Genomic DNA, 10,317 nt, shown 5'->3' on the forward strand with positions numbered 1-10,317 from the left:
GGAGCGACATGCCAGTGGGATCCCGACTTTTCCAGCTTAAAAGTATTAAAAAAGGATTCCTAATTGTAATAGACTTTGGCTCTAATTTTCATACCATTATAAATAGACCCTTAGGGCTCCATAATTAGGGTTCGACATTATTTTGGTGTGCAAGAGCAAGATTCGTCTTTTGTAATAGGTTTTGATCTTCTAAACTCTTCTATTTTCCGGAAATCGCATGAACAATTGTATTTTGTGGTTTTCTAATAGCATGAGTGGCTAAACGCCCTAGTTCTGGGGCTATAGCTACGAATGGATTGTTGATTATTAAAGGTTTTATGAATTAATTCTTGGTTGTCATTATAAGTTACTTCTATATTCTTGTTTTAGTATTTTATGCTTGATCACCATAAGATAAATACACTGTCTAATCTTAAAATCGAGAGAAAAGGGATTAGATAGACTAGAGAATATAGAGAGCTCGATCGACCCATTTGATTGAGGTGATTTTTGTTTAGGAGTGACGCCCGGACAAACAACTTGCTTGGTTACGAAATAGGATGAAATATAAATGCTCGCCAGTTAGTCTATTTATCCCCGCTCAACGATGTTGTTAGATAGCTACCTGGAGTATGCGACTAGAGGTGTGTAGCCCAACTCATACAATTAACCCTATAAACCAGTAACTTGACAACTGAAATTCGTTCTAAGCCAATAATATGGTACATGAGATTCATGGCATGTTGCAGCCCTGGAATTGTCCTTTACTTGCTTGAAACATCATCTTAAAGTCATTCACATTTAGTTACGTTTATTTAGTTCATAATTAGTAGGAGCTAACAATCAATCATCAACTCTTGAAAATGTTACTTTTACTTTTATTTGTAGAATTAAGTGTTGAATATAAATTGATCATAAGTCCCTTGGGAACGATAACTCGTTTATTAAAGAATCTATATTACTTGTGTGACCACGTACACTTGCATGTATATTGGGGAGCAACAAATTTTTGGCGCCGCTGCCGGGGACTTAGAAATTGATTTATATTCAATCTTCTTAAGTCTACAATTAAAGTATTCAAGAATTAATTACTTGATCTTAGCTTGTTTATTGCAGGCACTTGACTTTCAGGTTTGGCTCGAAAATGAGAACTTGTCGAACCGTACAACGAACCCGAAAGAGTTTTACGCCAGCGCAGGAAAATGGCGAATCAAGGACGACATGGAGAATTGGGGTTAGGTCTTCCGGGAAACATTGATGATGATAATTAAGATAACTTGAATAACCCAAAAAATGTAAATAACCAAAGGAACCCGAATAACCAAGAAAATTTGAATAACCAATGAAGCAAGCCCGTGATGACAGTGTCGTGGCAAGAATGTTCGATATGGCAGAGCTGCAGTTGTGGATAGGTGGACGCCCGGTTACAGATGAGGAGATGGAAAACCTGGCAGATCGCTATCCTTTGACCGAGAGTGCAACGTCCTATGCAGGACTGATCCCGCATTTCTGGAGCCTCTGGATGATGATGAGGCTACTGCTGATGAGGTGATGGATGATGAGAAAGATGATGTTGATGATGAGGAGGCGAATGCCTTGATGGTGTTCGATGGCGGTGACGACGAGGCCTAGAGGCCCGATGAAGTATTCCTAACTCTATATTTTGCTTTAAATTGTGGACTGAGGACAATGCTTATTTTTAAAGTGTGGGGTGGGGTAGTATGTCTCTGATGTAGATAGTTGTTTACTGTTTTATCGACTCTAGTGTTAGTTTTAGTTTTTAAAAAAAAAAAATTGGGTTTTTCAGCGTTTGTTTTCGGTACTTTTACTGAGGATTGTCCCTTTGAACCGACTAGGACTAGTTTACTGCTTTAGTGAGTCTTAGAGTCGTCATAGGAGTGACAATTCCCAATGATGGATGGATAACGACCGTCTTAAGGGAAAATTAGTCACATAGAAGAGTAAGATTGAGAAACCAACCTTAGTCTTTTGAAACTATGTCCGAAAAAGTTAGCCAAACGTCAGGGGTAGTCACAATTGGAAAAGTGAAATAGAATGTTAACATTGTAATAAGCATGTGTTCTTAGTTTGACTCTAAATAAAATAAAATAAATAGGCTTAATTGTGTAGTGATACCGTAATGCAAGTTGTATGAACATGTTAGTTGGTATGTCTGTATATGTGTCATGATGTCATGTGTGGTGAGAGTTGATTGGTTCTTGCTTAACTTGATATCTAGAACTTGCCTTGTGTGTGATTGAATTAGTAGCTTGTATGACTTAGGGAATGTGATGGAGGCCGTTTCTTTGATTTAACCAATTCTTGACTCTACTTTTATGCCTTCCATTGAAATTATCCCTAGTGAATCCCCATTGAGCCCTTAGCCTTGTTTATTGATAAGCCACATGGTAAGCCGAAACCCGTTTGTTTGATACCAAGTCTTTTGATCCTAATAAAATTCTTAATGCACTATGTTAAGAAGAAAGGTTGAAAATTGTTGGTTGATATAATAAAGGGTGAAATGCTACATTGTGTGGAAAAGAAAAGGATAGTTAAAAAATTTGTTTTGGCCCTGATCCTTAGTGACAATGTGCACCTCAACTCAATTGAGGATGGCTATTTCAGAACTATGCTCGAAACATTGGCCCTGATCCTATCAAGGATAATGTGTACCTTACTCGGACTTTAAAATCTAAAGTGAGGGTGGCTAGTGCAAAGGCATGAAAAAAAATATGATAGAGGGCGAAGATGGAGCAACAAAAAGGGGTAACATATTCATGAAGTGTGTACTAGGAGGAAAGAAAAGCTATGAAGGGTGGCAAAATAATGACATGTGCATTAGGGAGGTGTAGTCACTAAAATGATTCCTAAATATTTCCTCCCTTACCTTAAGCCAACATTACAACCAAATGAAAGTCCTCTTGATTCCTTGAGAAATACAATGCGAAAGTAAGAATACACTATTGGCAAGCTTATGGTATGTTGAGAAAAGTAAGAACTTCTTTTGTGAGAGTGAGTTGATTGTTTGAAAAATAGGCCTTGTTGATATTGCAATTGCTTGAGTGAAAGGCTTTACTAAACAAGAACAAGTGAGGGCATTTATGGCATGTGTTTGTATGAGTTTGCATTAGCCCGAAAAAATATTAAAAGAGTCATTTTTTGAGCATATGTTGTAACTTGGTGTAAATGTTGTGAAATGTTGCATCCATTGTGAACTACAAGATCATGATTAAAAATGTTTGGTTGATTTTAAGGTGGGTTCATAAATCCAAGGGTTGTGAAAAAGAGTTGATAGTCTAAAGATTGTTTGAGGACAAACAAAAGTTTAAGTGTGAGATGGTGATCTTAGGCGTATTTATATGCCTAAGTTGTCAATATCTCCCCATGAATTGATTGAAGTAACGAATGATCTTGAGTCTATTAGCTTGATTTCGTTATACTTGCGCTATTATGCACTAAAACATGTGATTAGAAGTTTCAGGAACTCTCAAGGAGATTGGAGTTGAATTGAAAGAAAAGTTGCAAGGATATGCTGAAAAGAAGTTAAGGCTGAAGGCCCCAGGGACAGGCGCACTGCTAGGCGCGGGCGCCAAGGACCAACATTCAGAGAGGCCTTTCAGGCGCGACGCGCCAAGGCCCAACATTATGGGGCCTCTGAGAGGCGCGACGTGCCAGAGTGGAAACCTCAGAGGTGAAGTTTGGGTGCGATGCTAGGCGCAACACGCCAGTGGGATCCCGACTTTTCCAGCTTAAAAGTGTTAATAAAAGATTCCTAATTGTAATAGACTTTGGCTCTAAGTTTCCTACCATTATAAATAGACCCTTAGGGCTCCATAATTAGGGTTCGACATTATTTTGGTGTGCAAGAGCAAGATTCGTCTTTTGTAATAGGTTTTGATCTTCTAAACTCTTTTATTTTCCGAAAATCGCATGAACAATTGTATTTTGTGGTTTTCTAATAGCATGAGTGACTAAACGCCCTAGTTCTGGGGCTATAGCTACGAATGGATTGTTGATTATTAAAGGTTTTATGAATTAATTCTTGGTTGTCATTATAAGTTACTTCTATATTCTTGTTTTAGTATTTTATGCTTGATCACCATAAGATAAATACACTGTCTAATCTTAAAATCGAGAGAAAAGGGATTAGATAGACTAGAGAATAAAGAGAGCTCGATCGACCCATTTGATTGAGGTGATTTTTGTTTAGGAGTGACGCCCGGACGAACAACTTGCTTGGTTACGAAATAGGATGAAATATAAATCCTCGCCAGTTAGTCTATTTATTCCCGCTCAATGATGTAGTTAGATAGCTAACTGGAGTATGCGACTAGAGGTGTGTAGCCCGACTCATACAATTAACCCTATAAACCAGTAACTTGACAACTGAAATTCGTTCTAAGCCAATAATATGGTACATGAGATTCATGGCATGCTACAGCCCTGGAATTGTCTTTTACTTGCTTGAAACATCATCTTAATGTAATGACCCGGAAAGTCATTAGTGGAAATTTTGAATATCCATTTAACTAGAGTCAACTAATTGATGGTTAATTATTAAATAACTAATTTTAGTTAATGCTTAATGGGTTAAGTTTATAATTAGTTTAATATAACTTGACCCATATAGGAAAATAATTTTTAGGGTTGAGAATTATTGGGTCATAATTTAGAAAAGAAAAGAAAGAGAAGGCAGCACTCACCTGTGCGGACGCGGCGTGAATACGGAAAGGGCAAGTTGTTCCTCTCCTCTCCTGTAAGTCGATTTCAAGTTATCCTTGCAAATTTGCATATAACTGCATTAAATGCTCTTTCATATGCCAACATTAATTGCACCTATATATATATATATATAGTTGACCGAATTGATGCTAATTGGTTTTGGAGTTTGGTGAAGGCAATCAACATTTATTATTATTATATTAGTATAATAGTAAGGAATTGAAGGTTGTGAAGTCATAATATTATATTAGTATAATAGTTCTTGGTGACTTTGAGAATTTAGGGGACAAGAAACAGTGGAACATTACAACGTAACGATGACATTAAGCGAAATTCATTTAAGGGTATTAAATTATTGATATGCCGTCAATTGCCATTTTGGGATGATTATTGGACAATTAATCACTGGGAAAACTAAAGTGATAAAAAGGAGGCGTGTGTGTAATTTCTGCATAATTGTTACTATTTTGGTGGGTTGTATCCATGTTGGTAATATATTTATATGATGATCTAGTTCTCGATTTATGATATAGGAGAAGTTGAAACTTAATTCTAAGCTTGAAACTTGGAAAAATAGGAGAGTTGACATGTTAATTGGCATCGAACTTAGGAATTTGATTATAAATTTGAGTGAGTTCTGTGTCTAGACTAGACACATAGTAATATGAGTGTTGTTAGTTTTGAAATCTTATATCATTATTTATTTGAATAGATTTTATGGATTTGAAAGCTCAACAAAAGGGGAAGACTCAAGTCCTGAAGTGATTGTTGATTAATTGAGGCAAGTGGATTTCTAAACTCTTGTTAAGTGTATGGAATTCATGTATTTTCTTGTAATATGTGTTTAGGGTAATGAGGCTTGGTGATGGGTTGACTTGTCCACATTGATTAATTCTAATGATGAAAAAGGGATAATAAAAGGCAATGTGATCAATTGTTTGTGTGATGTGTTGGGAATTGTTTGAAAGGCTTGTTAAATCATTGTTGATGTTGTATCTTGATTGTCTTGTTGTGAATTGTGCAATGTTATGAAAATGGTCATCTCCTCATTATTTGTGTGAACATGTCATTTGCATTGTTCTGAGACATGGTTCTGACAAGTGTTATGTGCATTGAGAAAGAATAAGAAAATAAAGAGGATGTACCATTTCGAGGGACGTATCGCTCGCCGCGATGGATACTATATAATTCGAGGGACGTGTCGCGCGCCGCGACGGATACTATATTTCGAGGGACGTATCGCGCGCCGCGATGGTTACTATTATCGAGGGTCGTATCGCACGCCGCGATGGATGCATGGACAGATATGTCCCCCATGGGTCCCGGACTGAGAGACAGCGGGTGTGTATCATTAGGTCAGACATGCATCACTATACTTGACATTGCATTTCATTGCATTGCACTTCTTTATTATTGGTGAACTTGATCTTGTGTGTTGCTGATCTTGTGAGTGCCTTTCTATGGAACTTGTGACTGATGAATTATTGAGCTTGTTGTTGAAGATATGAAATTGTTAGAGTGTTGTGTTGAACTATGTGCTTTGTAAACTTTGAACTGTTAGGTTGGGCTGGTTTTATACAGATTGTAGTTGTGAAGGTTCGGTTGAGGTGTAATGAGTACTTGTATTCTATCCCCTTAGCTCGTGTTTAGAGGTTTACTTGTTGAGTACCGTGTGGTTTGGTACTCACCCTTTGCTTCTACAAATTTTTGTAGGTTATGAGCCTGGATTTTTGTGGTACTTGTTATTCTCTTCTTTTTCGAGGCTTCTGGGAGATTTGTAAGGCAGTTGTTTGTCTTCTCAGCGATCCTTCTTACTCCTGTTTATGATCTTGTTCTACTCTAGAAACAATGTCATATGAGACTTGTATTTTCCTTTTGATTCAATTGTAATACTTTAGAGGCTTGTGCACGTGACAACCAGATTTTGGGGTATTTTTAAGTTAATTATGAAATTTCCGCATTTTATTGTAATGGGTGAGTGTTAGGCTGACTTGTCTTGGTGGGATAAAACGAGTGCCATCACGTCCATTTTTGGGTCGTGACACTTAAAGTCGTTCACATTTAGTTACGTTTATTCAGTTCATAATTAGTAGTAGTTAACAATCAATCATCAACTCTTGAAAATGTTACTTTTACTTTTATTTGTAGCATTAAGTGTTAAATATAAATTGATCATAAGTCCCTTGGGAACGATAACTCGTTTCTTAAAGAATCTATATTACTTGCGCGACCACATACACTTGCGTGTATATTGGGGAGCAACAATAGTCTGATACTTGGGAGATGTTACTGAATACACTGTAAATTTGAGCCTGTAATGAGAAGATAGCATAGGATCATTGACTTGCCACAAAATTTTCAAGCTATGTAACTTTAAGATGTAATTCGTTTTTTCAAAAAGCCACAATTCCGTGTAGCTGTCGAATGTACAGTAGATTTCAAGTTTTGAAAATACAAATAGGACCTCCTTAAATAGATAACATTTGTAGTAGGATTAACTGAATTGATGATCTCTATAACCAGCTTCATTAGTTTTTGACAAGCCTCAAAGTAGTTGATGTAACAACTGGTGAACTTCAGCCACTCCAACGGAAAGTACTAACGATCAATGAAAGATTTGTTCATAAGATCAACTGCAGAATCCATGAACTGCAAGCACAAAAAAACAACAGCGAAGTGTCAAAAAGGTAAAATGACACTTGCACGTACATACCCACAGGTCTATGCAAGAATCCAGCTACGAATGTGCATCTTTGTAATAAAAACTCTATTTTTCACATTCTTGACTGTACTTCTGATTGTCTAATTGAAAAATTTATGCTAGCTAGGAGGAAGGGGAGAGCAGCAGCAGCATCTTCTTTGTTAATTAGCCAAATACTCTTATGAGTGCAGTTATACTACCTACATTCACCACTTTGGTTATTGTTTTTGCAAATGCACAGGAAATGAAACTACCAACTCCACCTTCTTCAGAAATCAACATATTTTTGAAATTAGACCACCTTTCGTAAAACTTGATCCTTCACAAAAAGCTATTAAAGAAAGACATGTGTCATACTCTTAGTCGAAAGTTTTAGTGGTTAACAATTGGACAATTTTATTTGACTACAAAACCAAATGTATATACACATGCGCTCACGGATGTCAGTATGATGTCTATAATCACCAATACCCATCAGTCTTCGCTACAAATGAGGGATAGCACCTTCTTTTCTAACCATTCTGTTAGTATTCCCTCTTTAAACTATACTAGTCTTGAATCCACTGAGCAAATATAGCATGGAAAGCATGGTAACTTCCTACAGCTTTTAGGGCTACTCATTTGCTATATCCATATTCTGCAAATTTTGTAAGCTATTACATTGAAGTTCAAAAAAGGTTATAACTTTTGCAGGTAAAGCTAAATCAGTTCTGAGACAAGGCAGAAACTGCTCATGCAAAGGTTATGTGAAAGGAATGAAAAACTTGTTTTAGTGGCAATCAATAAATTAACTAACGAAACTAGTTGCTTGCATAAGATCTACACCAGTCACTGGATTTGTCTCAACAGGATTGTTCTTTAGATAATTGGAACAGTAAACTAGACAAAGTAAAAAATTTACCTTCCCAACTGACTTCAGTTCTCGCCCAACAGGTTCCATAAATTTCAAGTCGACTTCAATGGGCCATACCTGCATGCATATAAAAAGTAGGGAGTGTGAAAACTGAACGCCGGGACTTAATGAAGAGGCTCACGAGAAAAGCCAAAAACTAATTGAGATAACATATTTAGCACAGACAGCCAACTACCATAAGTAATTACATTTGCTCAATTCAACAAGTGTCATTCATGTGAGCTTTCCTCTCCCTCAACACGCAAAAGTAAAGGAATCTGATTTACTTCCTTACACTACTGATACGCAACATCATCATTCCCTTTCCCTAAATGTGCAAGGTGGTTTCAAGCCAAGCATCAATCCAATCTTTATTATACCTAACAAAGACAACTGGTAGAATTTCTAAATGCCAACTTAAATCCCCTCTGCAAAGTAGTCCTATCACTTAAAATATGCAACCATCAGACTGCAACATAGAAATAACAAAAAACACTTGACCTGCTGGCTGAACTAAATAACATCGTCACCAAAAGCAATTTTTTTCTTTTTTTTTCATTCCAACACCTAGACATGAAAATAAGACCCTCATATGCTTCACAGTGAGCACATGCACATCAATCTCTAATTACCAAACCCTACAAGCTAAGCATGAGCAATAACTCGATTACAGCCGCAAGCTTATGTTAAACAAATCACCAGTCGTCTCAAAGGATTCAGAATTCAATAAATAGTTTCGTGATAACAGTCTAAGAAGTGCAGCATCTAACTGAACAAAATTCTAAAGACAGAATTTACCATCTTTAGAGTATTAACTCTATCACTTTCTCCAACAAAGTCATAGTTCCAGTAGAGAAGTAAATCATTTCGGATTCTAATAGTAAGAATTCCATTGTCACTGTAGATAAAATAAAAAGAACAAGTTAAATTATAGAAGCACCTTAAGCCCCAGAAGCTTGATAGGTGGATTCTGTCCAGGAACAATGCAATCAGGGCCTGCTGCTTCTACTATTGCCTCCGTCCCCAATCCGCTACCAATTGGATCTGGATGCTGCAATTCCCAATCCAAAAAAACCACAAAGATTACATCTTTCGAAGTAACTCCCATACCCCCATCACCCCACCCCAAAGAAAAGAGAAAAAAATACCACACAAACAACTCAAAAATAAAAACTACCATATACAAATTTTAGAGAAAAGTGGAACTCACAAAATGAGAAACAACAAAACAGAAACAAATATATGACTGCAAAAAAAAAAAAAACGAACCTTCATGATAGAGAGAGCATAATCGGAAAGAGGGTTTTGAGGTATACGAAGAACAGGGGAATAATGAATTTTAGGGATGGGTTTTGCACCAGAAGAAGCTCTCCAAGGAACATCTTTCTGTAAGGCAGCAGCTCCTCCACCCATTTCGGCAATTTCTATATCTATGAATTCTTGGAAAACAAAAAAAAACCCTTTTTTCTATTGCAGAAATGAAATTTGTGGCGATAAAGAGGAAGATGAACAGTGAAGAAGAAGAAGATGAATATAGCAAAGCGTTAGCTACAAGAAGTGGCACTGACTGGATTTTCCTATCAATTTTTATCTGGGCTTTTTTTTAGTGGACGGAATCTATTTTTATCATAAGATATTACTATTTTATTTTTCAAAAATTAATTATGATTAATTGCTAGAAATTTATGTCCAAACACATAGTATTGTGAAGTGATTTTTGGTAAAGTTTTTTTTTTCACACCTAATATCTGATTCCACATTAGAGTTTGATTACTTTGGATAGAGTTTCATTAAGAGGAAAGCGCTCCTACCAAAAAATAAATATTCATACAAATTCAAACCCGAAACCTCAAAGAGCAACAACCCCATTTACTGCAACACTGAGCTCTCAAAATCTCGAGAAGCAGCAGTCACATTCACTGCACCACTAAACTCTCGAAACCTCGAGGAGCAACAACTTCATTCACTGTATCACATCTTTGCTGGTAAGTGATTTAAAGGTGATTTTGCATGTTAACTAATA

At 36.6% G+C, this 10,317-nt stretch overlaps 1 protein-coding gene across 1 annotated transcript; it reads right to left on the reverse strand.

Annotated features, from left to right (window-relative positions):
• Positions 1 to 7,073: 7,073 nt before the first annotated feature.
• On the reverse strand, positions 7,074 to 9,889 carry LOC125841018 (uncharacterized). The gene is made up of 4 exons (XM_049520016.1): positions 9,564 to 9,889; positions 9,235 to 9,345; positions 8,304 to 8,372; positions 7,074 to 7,350 (listed from the first exon to the last, which is right to left on the reverse strand). The coding sequence occupies exons 1-4, from the start codon at positions 9,705 to 9,707 to the stop codon at positions 7,300 to 7,302; spliced, it is 375 nt and encodes a 124-aa protein (XP_049375973.1). The 5' UTR covers positions 9,708 to 9,889; the 3' UTR covers positions 7,074 to 7,299.
• Positions 9,890 to 10,317: the final 428 nt, after the last annotated feature.

This window comes from Solanum verrucosum, unplaced genomic scaffold (genome assembly GCF_900185275.1).
Source record: "Solanum verrucosum unplaced genomic scaffold, falcon-dt-bn FXZP01000196.1, whole genome shotgun sequence".
Classification (NCBI taxonomy): Eukaryota; Viridiplantae; Streptophyta; class Magnoliopsida; order Solanales; family Solanaceae; genus Solanum; species Solanum verrucosum.

Excerpts from the sequence above, each read along its gene's own strand:
- LOC125841018 (XM_049520016.1), bottom strand. The coding sequence starts at position 9,707 with ATGGGTGGAGGAGCTGCTGCCTTACAGAAAGATGTTCCTTGGAGAGCT. Across the intron at positions 9,346-9,563 it reads ATGCTCTCTCTATCATGAAG|CATCCAGATCCAATTGGTAG; the intron begins GTTCGTTTTTTT and ends TGGGAATTGCAG. Across the intron at positions 7,351-8,303 it reads AACTGAAGTCAGTTGGGAAG|TTCATGGATTCTGCAGTTGA; the intron begins GTAAATTTTTTA and ends TTGTGCTTGCAG.